The 20561-nt window shown below is 54.9% G+C and overlaps 2 protein-coding genes across 2 annotated transcripts in view; one reads left to right on the top strand and one right to left on the bottom strand.

Moving 5' to 3' along the window:
• Nucleotides 1-4053, top strand: part of USP39 (ubiquitin specific peptidase 39) — a gene marked incomplete at its 5' end in the record, with an annotated part of 29408 nt that extends 25355 nt beyond the window's left edge. The window contains one exon of the mRNA XM_030549412.1: nucleotides 3522-4053. Within this exon, the coding sequence (XP_030405272.1) occupies nucleotides 3522-3569 (48 nt within the window). The remainder of the gene's footprint in view (nucleotides 1-3521) is intronic.
• A 2567-nt stretch (nucleotides 4054-6620) lies between these two features.
• Nucleotides 6621-20279, bottom strand: SFTPB (surfactant protein B). The gene is made up of 11 exons (XM_030551796.1): nucleotides 20209-20279; nucleotides 18018-18151; nucleotides 17402-17473; nucleotides 17191-17316; nucleotides 16192-16320; nucleotides 12083-12172; nucleotides 10021-10204; nucleotides 9238-9398; nucleotides 8722-8802; nucleotides 8393-8500; nucleotides 6621-8069 (listed from the first exon to the last, which is right to left on the bottom strand). The coding sequence occupies exons 1-11, from the start codon at nucleotides 20270-20272 to the stop codon at nucleotides 8034-8036; spliced, it is 1185 nt and encodes a 394-aa protein (XP_030407656.1). The 5' UTR covers nucleotides 20273-20279; the 3' UTR covers nucleotides 6621-8033.
• Between the last annotated feature and the right edge of the window lie 282 nt (nucleotides 20280-20561).

The raw sequence follows: 20561 nt of genomic DNA, 5'->3' as shown, positions 1-20561 counted from the left end.
GCTAAAGGTGAACAAAGAGATCAGGTGACCTCTGGCCCGGAAAGGAGACAAAGGCCAGAAAGGAGGGGCTGTAGGGGGTTTCAGTTTGGAGCTGGCTGGGGATGGGAAGTGAGGGCAGATGGAGTTGTCTGGCTCGCTGGGCCCCAGAATGGACCCGGCTGAGGGGTCTCGTTCTCTGTACCTACAAGCTCTGCTTTAGACCGTGCTCCTCTCATCTAACAAACGTCTGTTTTACTGGCTGGCTGAGAGTTATGTCTGCCTGCGAAGTAGGGGTGCGTGCAGGACCCTCTGGCTTCCCCAGGACCCCGCCTGGGCAGACTTGCTGTGGGAAGTGCATGGAGGAGCATATGCTGAATGCTCCAAGGAGAGACTTAGGAGGTGAAGCCGTGTGAGCTGCTTGCCTTGAAGACAGTCTGCTCCATGGGAGAGGAGGCTCCCCAAAGTCCTGACTGGCTTTGTGGGGAGCAGTTCCAGAGCATCGCCCGGGGACTCCGTGACACCTTGTCAAAGACTTTCTGAAAGTCCAGATATACACCCTTGTCCACATGCGTATTGACTCTCTCAAAGAATTTTAACAAATTGGTGAGGCATGATTTCCCTTTACAAAAACCATGTTGACTCTTCCCCAACATACCGTGTTTATCTCTTGAGTCTGATAATTCTGTAGTTTACTATAGTTTCAGCCAATTTGCCTGGTACTGAGGTTAGGCTGACTGGGTTGTAACTGCCAGGATCGCCTCTGGAATTTTTTTTAAAAATAGGTGTCACAGGAGCTACCCTCCAGTCCAGAGGCTGATTTAAGCTATAGGTCACAGATCCAGTTAGTAGTTCTGCAATTTCATATTTGAGTTCCTTCAGAACTCTTGGGTGATACCATCTGGTCCTGGTGATTTATTATTATTTAATTCATCAGTTTGGTCAAAAGCTCCTCTACTGACACCTCTTGAACAGTTCCTCAGATTTGTCACCTAAAAAGAATGGTTCAGGTTGGGATCTCCCGGCATATTCTCTGCAGTGAAGACCCATGCAAAGCATTCATTCTGCTTCTCCACAGTGGCCATGTCTTCCTTGAGTGTTCCTCTAGCACCTCGGTTGGCCAGTGGCCCCACTGACTGCTAGGCAGGCTTTCTGCTTTTGATATACTTTAAACATTTCTTGCTGGTAGTTTGTGTCTCCTTAGCTAGTTGTTCAAATTCTTTCTTGGCCTGCCTTCTTATACTTGTACACTTGACTTGCCAGAGTTTTTATGCTGCTTTTGTATTTTGCTTAGTAGAATTTGACTTTCAGTTTTTAAAGTATGCCCTTTTGTCTGCATCTGCCTCTTTTACTCTGCTGCTTAGCCCTGGTGGCGTCATTTTGGTCCTCTTATCATTTATTTTATTTGAGGGTGTACATTGGCCCTCTATTATGGTGTTTTTAAATAGTCTCCATGCAGCTCGCATGCATTTCTGGCTTGTGACTGTTCCTTTTAATTTCTGTTTAACTAGCTTCCTCAGTTTTGTGTCGTTCCCTTTTTTGAAGTTAAATACTACTGCAATGGGTTTCTTTGGCATTTCCCCCCTACAAGGATGTTAAATTTATGGTCTTTTATCATGGGTTCAGCTACACCTCTGCCCCGATATAACGCTGTCCTCAGGAGTCAACAAATCTTACTGCATTATAGGTGAAACCGTGTTTTATCGAACTTGCTTTGATCTGCTGGAGTGCGCAGCCCTGCCCCGCCGGAGCGCTGCTTTACCGCGTTGTTATATCCAAATTCATGTTATATCGGGTCGCGTTACATTGGGGTAGAGGTGTATATTCACCTCTTGGACTAGATCGTGGGCTCCATTGAGGACTAAATCAGGGCGGGCAAACTTTTTGGCCTGAGGGCCACATCAGGGTTCCGAGACTGTGTGGAGGGCCAGTGTAGTGTATTAAATTGCTCCCCGTAGGAATGTGCTACTTATGGCTGCCAGTCCTGGTGCGCTGAGCAGCATGGTAAGGGGCAGGGGGTCCCGGGGGAGCAGTCAGGGGACAGGGAGTGGGGGGATTGGATGAGGGTGGGGTCCCGGGGGGCAGTCAAGGGACAAGGAGCAGGAGGGATTGGATGGGTCGGGGGTTCTGAGGGGGGCAGTCAGGGTGTGGGAAGTGGGAGGGGGTGGATAGGGGGCAGGGGCCAGGCTGTGTGGGGAGGTTCAGCCTTCCCTACCCAGGGTGTAGTGTATTAAATTGCTCCCCATAGGAATGTGCTACTTACGAAGCACCGGGACTGGCAGCTGTAAGTAGCACATTCCTACGGGGAGCAATTTAATACACTACTCCCGACAGCTCATGCAGCCATGCTGCCTGGCAGGAACTCGCAGCCCTGCTGCCAAGAGCGCTGGTGGCATGGCAAGCTGAGGCTCTAGGGGAGGGGCCGGGGCTAGTCCCACCACTGGACTAAATCAAGAATTTCCTCTCCCCTTGTAGGTCCCAGGATTAGCTGCTCCAAAAAGCAGTCATTTATAGTGTTTGGAAATTTTCTCTCTGCATCCTGTCCTGAGATGACGTGTACCCAGTCAATACAGGGATAGTTGAAATCCCCCATTATTGCATTTTCTGCCTTTGTAGCCTCTCTAATCTCCTTGCACATTTCCCAGTCATCACCACCGTCCTGGCCAGGTGATCAGTACGGAGTCCCAGGTGTTAAACGCTCAGTGGTTAAGCATGGAATGTCCATAGAGATTGTATGGCAGAGTTTGATTCATTTCAAATGTTCACTTTATTTGCCTCTATGCTGTGCCATCCCCCCACTAGTGCCACCTACTCTGTCATTCCTGGATATTTGTACCCTGCTTTTACCACTTCCCATTGATTATTCTCACTCCATCAGTTTTCCACGGTGCCTATTATAGCGATATCCTCATTCAGGTCAGGCACTTGAGTTAGAATTTAGACTTCTAGCATTTGTATAGAAGCACTTGTTCATTTTGTCAATACTCAGCTGCTTGCCTTCATGTATTGTGTTTAAATGGGACTCTTTAATGTGTGACTGTTCCTCACTAGCTCCTGCCTATGCTCTACCAACTCCCTTCCTATCCTCTCTACTAGGATATAGTTCTCTCCCTTCCCAAAGGCCAGAAAGGAGGGACTGGAGGGGGTTTCAGGGGACTGGAGGGATGAATGTATTGAAGGGGGAAAACCCTGGGCAAGTCATTTGATTTTCTCAGTTCCCCATCTGCAGAGGGGCACTTCCTGGCTTCGTGGCGGTGAAAGGATATGTACCCTCTAGATTGTGAAGAGCTTGGATACTGTGGTGGTGGGGGCCAGATAAGAATCACAGGGGGGCAAGTGGGGGAGTATCCCCATTTTACAGAAGGGGAAACTGAGGCACAGAAGTGCCTTGCCCAGGGTCGTTCAGCGTCCGTGTTGGTTCGAAGCAGAGCCTGGCTTTCCTGACTGCCAGCCTTGTGCCTTCTCCACTAGGCCACGCTGCATCCTGAGCTCTGCTGAGGGCAGGAAACAAACCCCAAAGTGATGGGTTTCCTTACTCTTTGCAGATCTGGAAGAGGCGGGATGAGGACGAGACCAACCAGCAGGGGGCATGAGAGGAGAGCAAAGTGCTGCAGATGTTTACCACCATCCTCTCCAGGGAACCGGAGGAGAGACTGGGACGCTGCCCCCCACAGCTGGATGGTGCTTCTCATCCCCCGCCTAGCACAATGCACAGTACGTGCCAGCAGGACTCAGCCCGATCAGCTTCTCCACCAGCCTCCGAGGGGACAGTGGGATGGAGTGTCACATCACCCAGTGCCCTTCTGCTGGTCTCTGGCTGCACACAGGCCCCAGCAAACCTTGGCCTGTGCCTGTGGCAGAGGAAGCCGGTCTCGCCTGGAAAACTCTTCAGGGAACCCAGGCTGTTCCCCTCATTTCATGTCCACTGACGTCCCCATTCCAGCTGTACTGCCGCTGGCTGGTTGCTGGAGCAGACCATGCCCGGGGCACAGTGGCTAGCGAGGCTTGGAGCAGGAACAGCTTCTCTTCTACTTGCCAGTCCTTATGTATATTAAAGGAGTTCAAGCCTGTTTTTTATTTCCCTTGCCTGGCCTCATTGCTTCTGAAATCCCATCTGTTCAGTGCGCCTGCTTCTGTCTCCACTCAGGCGGGGCCAGGAGGGGTGTGGGATCTCTCACCCTGTCAGAGCTGTGAGAAGCCTGCCATTGGCTGTTGGAGTTCGGCAGGGCTGTCCCACCTAGCCCAGCTTCTGTTCAAGTGCCCTCCCCCTCAGCTGGGACAGACCCCAGGCACAACTCCTTTCCCCACTCCAGAGTCTCCCTTTGAGGATCGTGAGAGCTCCCCAGCTCCCATTTTCCTAAGGAGCCAGCAGGGGCCAGACCCTCCAAGGTATCTGGGTACCAAACTCCTATTGAAATGGATGGGACTTAGGCACGCCAGTACCCTTGTGGGGCTGGGCCTAGCTCCTCTAACTGCTCTTGGCCTGTTGTGCCCCTGCCTCCCCTGGAGGAGGTGCTGGTCAGGGTGTGGGGGCGCCCTTCAGAAGGGGAGGAGCGCTTGCCCACCACATCAGAGGAGGTCAGAGTGGAACTACACCACTGGGGTCTCTTTTGAGGCTGTCCCACAAGTCTGTTGATGGAAAAGTCAGTCAGCCGCTGATGGTGGGAGATAGCAGGTGGAAGCTGGTCACTGTGGCTTTAGCAAGTCAGGGATGTGACAACGCTGTTTGTGTCAGTGTGAAAACAAGGCCAGGTAACCCTCTTGCTGCTGCATGTTGATGATTTTGCAGACTGCAGGCAGGCCCTGGAGGAGCCCTGCGGAGGGTAGTGCACTGATGGAGCGTATTCGCTCAAAAGGCTCCTTCTGACCCCTGCTGCTTTCCCTTTGCCTCTGCTTTGGGTGCGTGGCTTCGGGTTCCCAGGGCATGGGAAGAAGGGCGGGCTGAGAGGATGATGGGACGTGTTACATCCGCCCAGGGGCTTGGTGGCAGTAAGTGTTAGAACTGCCCTTCCTTTGTTTAAGCCAGCAATTCCTCCACCCTCTTGGTTACACCCCGTTGTGCTATAATCCTCTTTTACCTGCACTGGTCTAATCAGAGGTGTGGTTTGACACTGGTTTCAAATGGCACTGCGAGGCAGTGTGGTCTAGTGGATGGAGCATTGAGCTGGCACTCAAGAGACCTGGGTTCAAGCCTCAGTTCTCCTGCTGGCCCGCAAGGTGACGTTGGGCAAGTCACTGCCTGTGCCTCAGTTTCCCTCTCCTTAAAATGCATTGATGGCACTGACCTCTCTAAAGTGCTCTGATGAAAAGCACTCAATAAGAGCCAGGATTTGACTCTAAGCTACAGGCTGTCCACATGGGCTGGCACAAATGGAACTAAGCTGATACAAGGCTGTGTCTAGAGAGGCTATTCAGTCATTATTTACACGGCTAGAGTTAAACGGGTGCAAACCCCTGAGTGTTGCAGCATGACAGTGGCTTATTTCCCATCACTCTGTGCGCTCCCAGTCGCCTGGAGCTAAATCCCAATGAGCTTCTGAAACTGAAGTAAGAGCAGCACTGGTTTAAATTCACACCTTGGCACATCTTCCCCAGCAAGGCGCTCCTAGGACCCTGGGTCAAATGGTCAGAAACTAAGTGATTTAGGAGCCTACATCCTGCTTTTACAAGGAATTTAGGCTCTCAGGGCTGGATTTTTAACTGTGTGAGCAGCTAAAGATGTAGATAGATGCCTGGAATTTTCAAAAGTGCCATATCTGCCTCTTGAAATGCCCAGATAACTGAAATCTGTCCTGCCTCAATACTATCACCCCCTCGCTCCTCACGCTTGGCTTGGAGCACCTGCTTTTTGTCATCACTGGTTCGGGGCGGGGGGGAGGTTTACATTCTGCTGCTATGACCGTGTGCATCAGAGCTGCTGTAACAGCACCAGTGAAAACCAGCAGGACTGGCTGGGAAATTCTGCATGAGAGGGGATATGTGAAAAACGGGACAATCTTCTTCATAAACCTGTTTCCTGCTCTGTTATTTACAGTCGCTGAGAACTGGGCCCATGAACCTACAGCCAGTGCAGGGAGCCTCTAAAAGAAGTATATTAAACACCCAGGGTTTGAGGGGATCGAATTAAAATTATGCTGTACGCTTGGTGCTAACGAACAGTCGCAAGAGCCGGAGAGCTACTAAAATGGTGGCCAGAAAGCTAGGCATCTTTTGAGAATAAGTGTCTAGGCCAGATTCTAGGCATTGGTTGGGACGACGTCTTCCCCAGCCAGATCGGAGGCACTGCTCTCCGGCAGCTTGGCTGTGCCATGAGGAGAGGGCAGCATCCAGGCCTGTTCTCGCTCCCCCAGGAAGCCGTCGTGTGGTAGCCAAGTCGTGTGAGGAAAGAGGTTGCCAGAGAGAAACCTTTTGAACCTTTTGTGGGAGGGCAGGCTGGGGGCCCACAGTCCCACAAAGCAACTGGAAGCAGCAGCCAATGCCAGAGAGGGATAGAGGCGCCTGGAGTGGCCCTGGCTGCCAACACTGCCCCAGTAAGGATGTTAAAAACCCCAGTCACTGTGGGGTAGTAAAGAGAGTGAAGATGGAACCAGAAAGGGGCTGGGCGGTGGGGATGTGAAGGGCTGTAATCTCACCCTGGCCAGTCACAGTGTGAATCCAAAGCTTTATTTGTCAGGTACATTTGTCCATACAGCAAGCTGGAGCCTTCACCCGCTACACCAAGCAAGGGAGACCAGGGGGGCTGACCCTTGGGGGAGGGGGTGTTTCCTGAAGCAGCTGAACGTTGTAGGCAGGGGGCATTTCAGATGTGCCGTCGGTGTGCAGAGGCTGCTGTGACTTTATCACTGCGGCGAAGCTTGTAGCTGGGGGAAGCACGTCTTCTGATGTGGGAGCCAAGCTAGCGTGTGGTTCTCACTGTGACTCAGCTGCCATGAGACCCTTCTCTTGTACACTAGACAGGACTGTCAGCCCCACGGCCAGCAGGGCAGCAGTCTCTAAGTGTCACTAGGGCAGGGAATAGTGTGTGTTGTGTCTTAACTCCCTCCTCTCCCCCCCGCCTCAGCTCATGAAAGCAGTGTTCAAAATCTTGGTGCCAAATTTTTGCAGAGGCTACATCCCTCAAAGGCTGCTCACTTTGCAAGGGGAGGGGACGAGGTGGTCGCATCACATGCGGGCGCCTTGCTGACCCAGGAGTGCAGGAGCAAAGCAGTTAGAATTTGCTTCCTGCAGGTGTGTGAAATACTGTGTCCTGCTCCCAGCAAAGGATGGGATCTGCCCTGCCCCTCGGGGTGCGGTGGGGGTGGGGTGGTGTCCTCCCTGCAGCAGCCATGCCCCTCGCAGGGGGGCCTGTGAAGGGCACAGTCAGGTTGGCATTGCTGGCAGTGGGAGTTATAAGTGGGCAGTGGGAGTGTAAGCTCCCCCTTTCTGAGGAGCACTCAGCAGCTGGGAGAGGAGCTTGGCCAGTTCTCTCCCACCTCCTATTTACGGTGCAGTCCACCTTGCAAACGGGGTCCCAGCATGAAGCTGGATCTCAGCTGGGTTCAGGCCATGGCTGCCTGGGAGATGCAGCATGTGCCAAACGCTGCCTGGACCCTCTTCATAGGCATGTGCGGGAGCTGCCTGGTGGGGTTGGCCTGTCCTGGCAATTCTAGGTGTAGCGCAGCCAGGGGCCTTGGATGTGTGATGACAGCTCCGGCTCAGCACAGGAATCTCAGCCCGGCTGCTCGCACTGGCCCCAGCTGACCAGTTCTGAAGGCAGGCATCTCCTCGGCGAGGAGGCCACGTGAGATCTCTCTAAGCCACCGTGGTCCTGCCCAAGGGCTATCCCAGCAGTGCTGGAGCTGCAGGCATTACTCCTGGTGCCGCACACCCTGGGGCAGAGCACAGGCACGGGCCAGCAGCACTGAGTGGGTAGCCAAGGCTGGCGGGGGGTAGAGGAGAGGAAATCACTCTTGCGGGGGGGGGGGAATGAAAGCAGAGGCTGCCCGGGTGGAGGAGAGGGAGGGGCTAGGCTGTAGCAGGCAGAGGAGAGTTGGCTCAGCAGCCTGGTGTGTCTCCAGCTATGCCCAGCCATGGGCCTGGCAGTGCTGCACAGCCTGGAAGGGAACGGGGAGAGGAGATATTAGAGCCAGACAGAGTCCCCTCCAGCTTCTGCCCCCATGTGGCCCCAGCCTGCCTCCAGGTGGGGTGACCTGCACAGGCAGGAGGAATCTGGGCCCCAGTGATGCTGGGAAAGGGGCCCCCATGGACCTGGAGCAGGTCTTGTGCCCCCCCTCCTACCTGGAACTGGAGAGCTGGGGTGGAAAGGGGCCTCCCAGGGGAGTAAGGGGAGGCAAAGCTGTGTGTGCATTGGCTGGTCCCTTGCCTGTGTGCCTCTTCTCCTCCCTCCCTCCCCCCCCCCCCCGGTCACAGTACTCACCTGGCACTGCTTGGCAGTCTCCAGGCTGGAGCACCAGTAGGCTGGTCCCAGCATGCAGCCCTCGGGTCCAAGAGCAGGGCCCGTTCCAGCCTCACACGCGCCCAGTTCCTGTGTGCAGGTGGCAGAGAAAGCACAAGGCCCGTCAGCATCAGGAGCACAGGGCAGCCGGGGGGCAGCTCCCCTCTGAGCGGTGACGGAGGGAGCCTGGCTGGGAGCCACAGCAGCTGAGAGAGTCTCCCAGGATTTTCCTTTCAAATCATGGTGCCACCTGGCTGGGGCAAGTGGCCTGGATCCCTGGCTGGGGGTGGGGTGTTTGCAGCTCCTCTTACCTGGCACATGCTCTGGGGGTCCCAGACCTTTGGCAGCAAGGTCGGCAGCTGGGGCCAGTGCCGCTCCATGAAGCTCTTGCACTGGGGAGGGAGAAGGCAGGTTAGTGTCTCTCCCTGGTCATCTGTCTGTCCGTGGAGGCCCAACCCCCTCCCCACTGATGCCCTCCTGCCCCCGGGCCCTCCTTGCAGATCTCAGGGGCACGGCTGGCTTCACCTGTGAGGGTCCCTCTCTTGCAGAGAGACCCCATGGGGCATGGCTCCAAGGGCAGTGAGCTCAGACACTAGCACAGCATGGACCCCACCTTCACAGAGAGCCCCTCGTGTAGACCCTCCAGCCCCGTTCTGCCTGCCTGGCAGGAACCCCACCCATCACGTCACATCCCCCGGCACCGACAGCCACATCCATGGGAATGGGACGCTGGGGAGGAGCTGGGAACTAGGAGCCATCTGGGGAGGGCACCCGATGCCCCTTGGCCTCTTTGCTCCTGTGTCACTGCCAGCGGCCTGGGCACCCACCTCCTGCCAGCCCAGGTGGGCACCACTGCAGGCCCTGAGCAGAGCCACCTCCACATCTGCCACAGTGCTGTTCGCCTGCACGGTCGACTTCGCCAGGCCCATGACAGCAATGCAGGCCTGGCACTCGGCGCTCTGGGCAAGGAGCGGCACCAAGGGTGGCTCTGCAGGGGAGACAGGGAGTAACATGAGAGGCACAAAGACTGGGGGCAGCGTAGCAGCAGCTGGGGGCAGGCATGAAATACACATGAGCCCCAGGGTACGTCTCCACCCAGTGCCCTGGTCCTACCTCCAGGGGCCATCAAAGCCCAGGACCGCATTAAAACACAGTTTATTTATAGCCTTGCCCCATCCCAGCGTGCCTTGGTGCCCCAGGCTCCACCTCCCGGCATTGCTCCAGACTATGAGCCCTAGAATGCCTCAGTTCTGGGCTTCACCCATGACAGCCTAGTAGTGGGCCAGGGAATTGCCATTGAAGGGCCAACACCCTGTTCTCTAGCGTGTCTACGCTGCAGTGTAAGACCCTGGCTTGAACTTGGGCTCAAGCCTAACCCCCTTTGCGTCTACGCTGCAGTTGTGCTAACCCAGGGCCAGACCCCAGGTCCCTGCAGGGCTAGCAGGTCCGAGCTCAAGTTAAGCTGGTGGGTCTGCACACTGCAGTGTGGATGCCAGAGCCTCAGGTTCAGGCACAGGTCAGAAAATCCTTAATCTAGGGTTAAAATGCAATGTAGACGCTCCAGTCCCCAAGCCCAGGAGCAGCAGAGCGGGGCAAGGGCCAGGACTCACCTGGGCTGCAGTTCTCCCCCATGGCGCACATGAGGAGCATCCCGCAGATCAGTCGTGGGCCCAGCTTGTTGAGGATCAGGTCCAGCATGGTGGTGGTGTATTTCTCCATCAGGGACTGGCACCTGCCACCGATGATGCCCGGCAGGAGATGGCAGAGTTGTGACATGGACTTGACGATGGCCCCCTTGAGGAAGGGCAGACAGACTGAGTCAGTGCCCCACCTGGACTCTCTCACCCCTGGCCCCCCCAGCAGGTGGGCAGGTTCCCCACTTCCTCCCGACCAGCTCCTGTTGCAGGAGTGGCTGCAGCAAGGCCCTAGGTAGACCTGTTATTTTTTTGTTGGACATTTTGGAAAATTGCAGGTTTTTCCCCAGGTCTTTCTGCCGTTTTTTCACGTTGTGGACGGAAAAACTCCGCTATTAAAAAAAAAGTTAAAATGATTTTGAGATCAGATTTCAAGGGCTAGATCAAATGTTTCCGTTTTTAAAAGCCAAAGAACTTTGACCAAAACCCAAAGATTTTTACCCATTTTTTTTTTACTGAAAATGGTTGGTTTTCATAAAAAATGGAAAATTCCATTTCTTTTTGGATGGAAAAGGAATTATTTGACTACCTATGTCACCCTCGGGGTGGGTCTGCCCCATTGCCCTGCTCTGTGCCCACTGGGTGAAGATGCCAGCTGCAGCTGCCACTGCAGGAGGCAATTTAGGCTGCGCAGGAATTTCTCTGCAGTGTGGTGCCAGAGGCACCAAGCACAGATGCCTGGCACCATGTAAACAGCTGAGATGAACCGTAAGCAGGGCACTAGGGCTGATAGCTCAGAGTCACCCTGGACATTGCAGTTCTGGACGGAGTGGAACCTCTGCCGCAGAGGAATTGCCACAGGGCCTTGGCAGTTCCAGGCTCACAGTCTGGGGGCCTAAAGTCTCCTTCGATCTGACTGAGAATTCTCCACTGAAATCTGTTTCCAACCAAAAATGCAGTTTCTGCGAACAACTGATATTTTCCACCCGAAAAACCAACCAAGGGTTTGGTTTTGAGTCAGTTCTCGAGGGGGTGAGACTTAAAGTGGAGGCTGCCCCGGGTGGAGGAGAGGGATCGGCTGGGCTAAAAGCAGAAGCCGGCCTGGGGGAGCAGGCAGGGGAAAGTTGGCTTAGCAGCCCAGTGTGTCTCCAGCTGTGTCCATGCATCTGCCTGTAGTGCCTCACGAGCATTGTTGTTCTCCCCTACTTGGACTACATCTCCCATGATGCACCACGGTGTGCCCTCTACCCAAGTCATGTGGTGCATCATGGGAGATGTAGTTTGGCTAGTGAGTCCGGCCCTTAGGGGAGAGCAAGGGCAGGGGACATGAGGCACTGTGGCAACCTGGGAAGATGCAGTTTGGTGTCAATGTTGAACCGACTCCAATGAAACATGTTTGGAGCTTTTTGTCCCATAAAATCACTTTGATTTTTTGGTCTCAACTTGGGAGCAAAACAAAGGCTGAACTATGAACATTTCCCGCAGATCCTGATTCCCGCTCCCTCCTCTCCAGTTCAAGGGCACCTGGGGTTATTGTCCCTGGGGCATTGTCCATTGCCAGCCCCTGCTGCTCCTCCTCAGCTCAGCCAGCCGAGCCAGGCTCTGAATTCCAGTCGCTCTCGGTTCTGCCAGCCCCATCCTGCCCTGGGGCCCAGGTGTGCAGCCCCACCCTTGAAGGTGACCGATGGCACCTCATGCCCAGCACGGCCAGCTCTCCCGGAACTGCATCGGAGTGGCGGGGGGACCCATGGGAGCCATGAAGCGAGCAGGGCTGCTCCCCGAGTCATTTGTTCAGTGCTAAAATGCACTTTAGTTTCCTCAGGCATTTCCCATGTGGCAGAGTGAGTGTCCCCACGCCCTGCCCTGGGAGCTGCGGACTGACAGCACCTGTACCAACCAGCGCCGGCCGGGCTGAGACCTGCCTAGCTCATTTCATAGCCTCCCATTTGCTGTCAGCCTGGGCGGGGCTGGAGCCGGTGGCCAGCTCTGGGGTCTCTCCCACGATGCCCCATTGAGGGGGGGAAGGTGGGCGCAGCACCTTGGGGATGGTGGACTCTATCCGGCTGATGAAGGAGCGGCACATCCAGCACAGCGGGAGTGGGAACGGCAGGTCCTTGCTGTGGCCTCCCTTGGTAAAAGAGAAAGGGGTCAGCTCCAGCAGCCGGGGGCCAGCCTGGCAGAGCCAGGCAACCAGCCAGAGAGTGGGGCTGGCATCTGGCCCCCGGCCCCTGAGCCCCACCTGAACCTTTGAGCCTCACTCCCACAGTCAAGCCAGGGAGCCCTTCAAGCCAGCCAGTCTCCAGCCACACGTGGCCTGTGGGGACAGGTCCTTGGCTGCCTTACACATAACATGATGCTCACTGTTCTGGATCTGGGCAGCCCCAGTTTGGTTCCCATCACCACTGTGGACCTGCCTGGGGTGTGGCAGCCCTGTGGGGATGTGGGTTTGGTGGATCTTGTAGCAAGCTCCATGGGTGGGGCACAGTCCCCCACCTGGACACTGAGTGCTGCTGTCCTCTCTGGTGGATGGATGCCAGAGATGTTTAGGAGGTTGCTATGGCTGCCTGGATCTGCAGAGAGCCTGATACAATTGCTGGGAGAATAGCAGTGTCTGCTACAAAATAATGTGTCTCTAGTTCTTTGTCTGTGGAGCAGACAGAAGAAGCCTGTCAGCCTATGATGGGTGAAAATGTATCCGTTGTCTCCAAATTGATTCTGGACACAACTGAAGCCCAGGAAGGAAACGTTCTTAAGTCTGTGTCTGCTGGGGAGAACAACACTGTAACTAGATTACATCCGGTTAATGTCAGAGCTAGTTCCCAGGGGCCAGGCGATCCTGTTGCTAGTGTGTTGCTGGGTAAAGATATGACAACCTTGTCTGATCAGGTTGATAGAGATGATTTGACTGTTACCCACTGACAGTGTGGAAACTTGTGACAAGGCAGGAATGGCCCCCAAGCTCGTGTGTGTTGTCAGCCAGGAGACCTGCAAAGGGGAAGAGAATGTCTCTAACCTTTTGAATATGGAGTCTAGTAGCTTGCCCAAAAGGAAGTTGTGTGAATATTTCCCTGATGTCCCAGAGGTAGTTCTGGATTTGAGTGATGCTCAGAAGGAGTTTGTTAAATTGTCTGTTGTACCAAGGTCGATTCTGAACATAACTAAAGCAAGCTGTTGCAGTGTATGGTATTGCAGAAGGGAAGGGATTTCTGGGTGAAGTCTTTGAAGTCTGTGAGAAGTCAATAGCTGTCCTAGTGGGAGTGAAAAAGAATTGCTCCCTTTGACTCTTAATGAACCATTGTCTCTTAATGGGCCAGTGTGGGTAGTAAACAGTTTCTCTACTAAGAAAAGTGTGTTGGTGCCTAAGGCCAGAGTCTTTCAAATGAAAATGAATTCACTGACTTTGCTTTGGAAAAATCCAGTGGAGCTAGCTTAAAGGAGGCTTCATGAATTGAAATTGGAAGTGAATAGTTTGTGTCTCAGATTCAAAAGGAAGGCTGGATTCCTGGCGTTACACAGCAGAGCAGCCTTGTAAATAGTCCCATAGACACTTTGGATATGTCAGGTGATTGCTTAGTAAGCTCTGATGCATCTGATGCCTTGTGGATGCAGAAATTGGTAGCTGAAAAGCAAGAGAACTGTAGTTCGGACATGATGCTAGAAAATGGTTGTGTCTCTTTAAGGCATGTTGTCCATGCAAATACCCTAGCTCACAAGGGAGGAACAAAGTTGCCCATAGTGGCTGGCAATAAGATGGCAAGCCCACAGATTATGGTGTACCAGAAAACTCAAATTTCAACCCTCTACAAAGGGAAAAGAAGGAAGGCAAGTTGCTCCTTGAAAGGCAAACGCCCTACCAGATTTGCCTCACTCATCTCTAAAATACCAAAGCCCCGAGGATGTGGTTAAACTAAAAGTCTATATTAAGAAAACCCTGAGGTAAAGGGAACCCTACAAAGGTTCAAAAGGGATATTGAACAAGCTGACCTAAAGAATGATGTAGCTAACCAAAAGGTTTGGCATGACAAAAACGATTGTGATTGTGCACTTGTGACAGATTTGATGTTAATATTAATGCTAATGTTAATTCTTGTAACTAGTTCTCACAGCTGATGCCAAAAACTGTAAAAATGTCTAATGTGTATGACTTATGGGGAAAATCCTCAAACATATTAAAAGTGGTACATGAAAACATACTGTGTAATAGAAACCCTTATGATTATGCTGTTTGGGTCAATAAGAACACACTTTGTATTAGAAAGCCTAATAATGTTGAGGTTTCACAGCTAATGCCTATACACAATCCTAAAACTTTCCACAGCAGAAAAGCCATTACAAGCTTGGACTGCTGTGCAAAAAGGGAAACTGAGGTACACCACCTCACCACCTTCATGGCTAAATGTCAAAGTATGTGCTCTCTGAAAAACACTGATGTCTATGTTAAGTTAACACATAGGCTCAGTCCTGAAATCACTAGAGTGTTTGACAGAGTATGGACTAAGTTGTTAACTTGCATCACTAATTTGGCCTGACAAAAGATTCAATATAAACACAGCTCATATCAATATTGGGAGGTCCTTAAGGTGTATCCAGGAGCTTCAAATACTCCCGTCTACACCAATCTCACACTGGGGGTGTAACACATGGCCAAAAAGGGTTAAGCCTCCTGCAGGATAAATGACCCAAATTCAACCTTTAAGGACATGTTTGAAAAGTACGGGAATGGTAATTAGGGCCATTCCACATTAGATAGGCCAGAACTTTGAAATGCAACCCTGTATTGTTAGCGAATTAGAGGTGATACTAACTGTATGTGTGACCTCATATCTTGTTAAATGTTAGCCATGTAAGCAGACAGTTCCTGTCTGTCATTAGAGCTATTGATTCAGAGATCAAAAGGGAATATTAACATTTAGATGAATCTTGGGTGCAATAATGTCATTGTCTAGATGTCTCTTTAAAGTTTGTGATAAACTGCCTACTTGATAAATTGCCTTATGTTAATCAGTGTAGATAATTACCAGTGATGCTTAGGAAACAGGTCTACTTCCAAGTCTCCATGATTGTCTATTGTTCACCTAAGGACTCCGAGCTGTCAAGAGAAGGCCTGGAACTGTATAAAACCCCCTGGAGTCTGGATCCTTTTGATCTCAGATCTGCTGGATGCTTCGTGCCGGGGAAGCTTAAGTCATAAGACTCAGCTCTCCAGTCCCGCCTGGATCACCCTGAATATGGACATTGGACTGTAACCTCTGGACTAATTCAGAGAACTCCAAAGCTCCCCATCTCTGCTATGAATCTGATCTCAGAACCGTTCTCATCTCTGTATGTAAATTGATCTTTTAACCAATCATCTCTTTTCTTTTTAAATAAAGTTTAGTTTAGTTGATAAGAATTGGCTGTAGCATGTATTTGGGTAAGATCTGGGATATTCATTAACCTGGGAGGTAATGTGTCCGATCCTTTGGGATTGGTAGAACTTTCTTATATGGTGAATAAGCTTTTCAGTAATCCTCATCATATTTGACTTGGGTGTCTGGGCGGAGGCCTGAGGCTGGGTTGCTTTAAGGGAACTGTGTTGCTGGCTTCTGGGTAATCAGTGATGTATTACAGAAGCTGTTTTGGGCTGGCTGGTAAATCTTAAGTATTGGAATATCCCCCAGCTTTGTGGATCGTCTTCCCCGTTTCTTTGCACTTCACCCCAATTGAATAACTTCAGTGTGGCTCCCCGGAACCCCCGTCACATGCCCCAGGGCAGGCATTGAATCCGAGCCTCTGCTTGAGCTAAAGGACCCAGTTCTATGAGCTCAAAGTTAGGTAGCTTTCCTGCTGCCCCTTAGAGTGATGGGCTCAGGCTCTCAGCAGACTCAGGCAGCCAGACTGCTCTGAGGGGGGTTTCCTTGTCAGTCATCAGGGGTTGTCAATGAAGCTGGGATCCATGAGCCTGATTCCAGGGACGGGCTTGGTATAAGGCTGTGTGGTGTCATGGGGATCCCAGGGCACAGGGGGACATATGGGCACCTGCGCCTGGTGCTGGCCCTCTGTATGGGGGAGCTGCCTCCAGAATTCAGCACATCAGCCCTGCTGAAGTAGGTAGAGGGATCCCACGTGGCATCAGGATCGGGCCCAGAGGGGTGGAGGTGCCTGTACCTGGGTCTGACCATCGGGAAGGTCCAGGCGGAGACCTTGCAGCAGCTGGAGAGCACACTTGTCCTGGCTCTGGTCCTGTGACGGGTCCGTGGGGCACAGGCCTAGCCTGCCGCAGATGGAGGCGGGTTTCTGAGGGGCAGAGCAGTGGTCAGTGACACAGGGGGAGCGGAGGGGGGATATGGTTTTGTGCCCTGGGATCCACGAGTGATACAATGGGGAGCAATGCCCAGGGGCCCCAGGGTGGGAGCAGAGTCCCCTGAGTTCTGACACTGCCCTGACCCTTGGGGCTGGGAATTCCTCTGGAGGGGCAGATCCCAGTGGTGCAGGGGGCTGGGAACCCCTTGGCTGTGGGGTGTATCTACCTGCGCCCCCTGCTGGAACTGCCCAGTTCAGCTATGGCCGATTCTGATCCGATCTGCCCCAGTTCTGCTCTCCTGTCTGCCAGGCCGGACTAGCCGGAGGAGAGACCCCTGCTTGACAGAGTGACCCCAGCCCATCGTGAGGCAGGGTGACCAGCCAGCGCTACCCAGCCCTTGTGCCCAGGGGCACCGGCAGAGCAAGACTGGGGCTCAGTGGGTTGGGTCACCATCCCCTTGGCACAGCGTCGGTCAGTGAGCCCAGGGCAGGCTCAGGTGCCTGGTGGGTCCGGCAAGGGACAGCGCAGCAGGACTGGCCTTGGCTGGGGAGTAGGGTCTAGTGGGGTAGAGCAGACAGGGCTGGGACTCCTGGCTTCTAGTCCCAGCCTCTGTCCTTAACTCACTGGGAACCCGGCTAAGTCCCCTCCCTCTGTGCCTCAGTTTCCCCACCAGCCCATGTCCCAGCAGTGTGGCTGGTGCTCCTTTGGGCTGCTAGCCCTTGGGGGTGGCTTTATTTCCTGGCATGGTGCCATTGTGCGAGGGCAGCAGGGCCCCCTTGTTATCTGATTGGCTGGGCGCTGAAAGTCAGGCAGTGATAGGGATCCCCCCACCCCGGGGAAGGGGCCAGGCGGGTCCCACTTACGATCTGCCCTTCCAGGCAGGCGATGAAGAGAGTGAAGTATGTGTCCACCACCTTCTGGCACTGTGGCACCAGGGTGTGCAGGGGCAGCAGGGTGCACTCGTGGGTCAGGTAGTTCTGGATGTTGTCCTGTGGGGGGAAGGGGTATGAGTGGGGCAGAGCCAGTGCCCGCTCCCCAGGCCTAGCAGAAAGGAGTCCTGGCCCCCCACAGTACCTTGAAGGCTGAATCTTTGGCCATGCGGGTCAGGATGGTGATGATTTGCCTGCAGTCCGTGCACATGTCCTCCTGTGGGGGACAGACCACGTCAGGGGCTGGGGTCAGGGCCCCTCTGTGAGGCACCAGCTGCTCCTCCTTCTCCTCCCACACCTGTCAGCAGGGCATGGCCTGGGGCCAGCGCACCCAGGGCACTCCCCCAGCGCCCCACCTCATGGCTGATCCTCCCAACCCCCCCAGATCCTGCCTCATGGCTCCCACCCACCTCCCAGCCATGACTCCTGCAGGGGCCCCAGGGCTGCTCAGCCGCAGCCCCCAGAGGCCGAGGGCCAGCTGTGGCCACCCCCCCTTCCTGGGACTCCGGTTCTGGCCCCACCCAACTCTCTTCCTGCCGGCCTCCCAAGGGCTCCCTGGACAGGGCTAGGGCCAAGCCCCTCGGGGCTCAGGGACATGCTGGCTGCCCCTAGCCAGGCTCCCCGCTGGCCCCGAACCCAGAATCTGCGGCTCTGACAGCACACGCCTCTGCCTGGCCGCAGCCCCCGGCTGGCAGGGAATGGCCCCGCCGCATCTCACCCAGCCCGACTGCAGCAGGTTGCAGGGCACGGACGGGACCTGCCTTAGCAGCCTGGTTCCACCCAGCCTGGGCACAGATCTTCACCGCACCACACCGCATGGCCGTCGCCAGGCTCTGGCACCAGAACGTTGGGCCCTCGGCACAGCCCTGCTGGGCCAACGGGCTCCCAGCCAGGGCTAGGGATGAAAGAGGCCAAGGCCTGGTTAGTGACATGCAGCTGGGGCCTGGCCGGCACCAGGGACAGTGCTGGGGCAGCCGTTCTTTGTCCAATGCTCCCTCCGTCCCGTCTCCCCATCCCTCCCTCTCTGCATCCCTCTGTCTGTCTCTCCCTCTATTTAGACATCCCTCGCTCCCTACGTCCGTCCCTCCATCCATCCCCAATTCCTCCCACCGTTCTCCGGTCCCACTCCCTCTCTCCATCCATCCATCCATCCCTCTCTCCCTCCTTCTGTCCCTCCCAGCCTAGCGGTGACGAGAGCATTATCAGACCCAGGACAGAACAGAGTTGGATCTGGGGGATCTGTCCTTCCGCTGGTCGGGGGCTCGATCTGGCCCTTTGGGCTCCAGGACAGGGCACTAGAAACTGTCAGATCCCTCCTGCCCCATTTGCTCACACACCAGCATGAAGAGGCGAGACTCTGTGGGAGTAAGGGACCTGCCCCACTGAGTTGCCCTGGGGGTGGTTCCCCTGCTCCTGTGAAGCCCAGACATGGACTCCCCCTATGGGGCATGGGGCTGCCCACACAGGATGTGCAGTCAGCCCTTGGTTCCCCCTCCCTGTGTTTGGAGTTTTTGGAGGGGGAGCTGGGGGGGAACAACAACCCATCCCCTGCGCCCCCATTTCTAGCCCTCTCCGTCCCCCAGGACACTGGTCACCAGGCCCAGGGGCATCACCACTGGATCCGACTGATTGCCCTTCCTGCCCAGTAGCAGCCAATGCTGGATACATTGGGGGAGAGGAAGCCCCCATAATGCACCTGGCCGCTGGGCACCGTGCTAAGAATTCCTTCCTGATCCCTGTGCCCTGAAGCATGAGTTTGGATCCCCCAAACTGTCTGAGTTCCTGATGAAAGGCCCCTGCAGAGACTCAGCCCGAGCAGCCATGGCAGAAAACCAGCACGTGAGGTGGCAATCTGCCCTGGCTGGGAGCGCTCTCTGGCGCCACGTCTTCCACCAGCCTCTGCTGAATTCCCCACCCACGCGACAGCATCAAAGGCAGGATGTGTTTCCAAAGGGAATGCTCCATTTTGAGACAGCAAAGAGCCTGTGGTTGAGCTGGCCAGTCCATGCCTGCAAAGCCGACACCAGCCACAGAATGGCAACTGGGCTGTGGGACATCAGTGAAAGGCGCCATCAAAACCAGGGGACCAGGTCTGGCAGTCAGAGGTTTCTCTCCCCACAGCTGGAGCCACCCTTCTAGAAGTCTCTGCATCTCAAAGCGCTTACCCAAGGTGGGCCAGCAGCATTAGCCCCTTTTACAGATGGGGAAACTGAGGTACAGCGCAGGAAAGGGAAGTTATCCAGAGTGAGCAGCAGAGCTGGGATAGAACCCAGGAGTCCTATCTCCCAGCCCCTGTCCCCCCTGCTCTAACCACTAGACCCCATTCCCCTCCCAGGGCTGAGGAGAGAACCCAGGAATCCTAGTCCTGTCCCCTGGACTCTTACACTCTGAGCTCTCCCATGTCTGGGCTACAGCTGCCCCTCCAGGCTCTGGGTTAGTCCCACAGCGACCCAGTGGCACCCTGGTGTTGCACATGGGGCGGAGATGAAGGGGTCTGCCCTAGGTCCAAGGACCAGCGCCAGGGTGCCACTCAGTCGCTGTGGGAGTGAAGGACTTTGTGGAAGGGTCCCTCCTACCTCCATCCTATGTGCCCATCGCTGGGGAGGAGATCCAGGCCTGGAGGCCAGAGCTGTGAGAACCATCCCTGTCCCATCTCCCCCACCCTGGGGCAGGAAGGTCCCTGAGGTCCTGCCTCATTGCTCCCCCAGGGGCCCAGCTAGGGTCCCCTACAGCCCACTCCCCATGGCTCAGACATCTCTGCCCCCATCCCTTGCCGTGTGAGGGGTCCCCCTGCCTCGCAGATGCCCCCATCAGGGGCTCTCCTCGTGTGCCTATCGCTCCCCTCCCAGCCCGGGGCCATGCTCCCTACTGGCTGGATCCATGGGGCCGATTCCCTACCCCAGGCAGCGTAGGGGTGGAGGGCGGCAGCCCAGTCCCTGTGGCTGTTCCTACCTGAGCCTCCGCAGAGTAGGGTGAGCAGAAGGAGCCGGGACCCAACCATGCTGAGCTCAAGCATTCGAGCACCTGCATCCCACGCCCCTTTTATAGCCATGCTGGGCGAGGGGGGCCCAGCCCAGCCAATGGGACTGTGCCCAGGATCCCCCTGGAGGAGCAGGGGTGGGGCTTGGATTAAACTCAGCAAAGTGAGTAGCTAAGAGGCAAAAGTACTCGGCTAGGGTCCAGCCCCAGTGCCCTTCTCTCCTGATCTGCAGCCCCCGCTATCCCAGCCCTGCCCCGCCCAGCTCTGCCGGTGCCCCTCACTCCCAATCTGCAGCCCCTGCTAACCCAGTCCTGCCCCCCCCCGC

This window comes from Gopherus evgoodei, chromosome 2 (assembly GCF_007399415.2).
Source record: "Gopherus evgoodei ecotype Sinaloan lineage chromosome 2, rGopEvg1_v1.p, whole genome shotgun sequence".
Classification (NCBI taxonomy): domain Eukaryota; kingdom Metazoa; phylum Chordata; order Testudines; family Testudinidae; genus Gopherus; species Gopherus evgoodei.
Note: the sequence above shows the minus strand (reverse complement) of the source record. Positions and strands in the feature narration are given on the sequence as shown.

Excerpts from the sequence above, each read along its gene's own strand:
- SFTPB (XM_030551796.1), bottom strand. The coding sequence starts at position 20,272 with ATGCTTGAGCTCAGCATGGTTGGGTCCCGGCTCCTTCTGCTCACCCTA. Across the intron at positions 17,317-17,401 it reads CCAAAGATTCAGCCTTCAAG|GACAACATCCAGAACTACCT; the intron begins GTACTGTGGGGG and ends TTCCCCCCACAG. Across the intron at positions 16,321-17,190 it reads CCTGCCTGGAAGGGCAGATC|AAACCCGCCTCCATCTGCGG; the intron begins GTAAGTGGGACC and ends TCTGCCCCTCAG.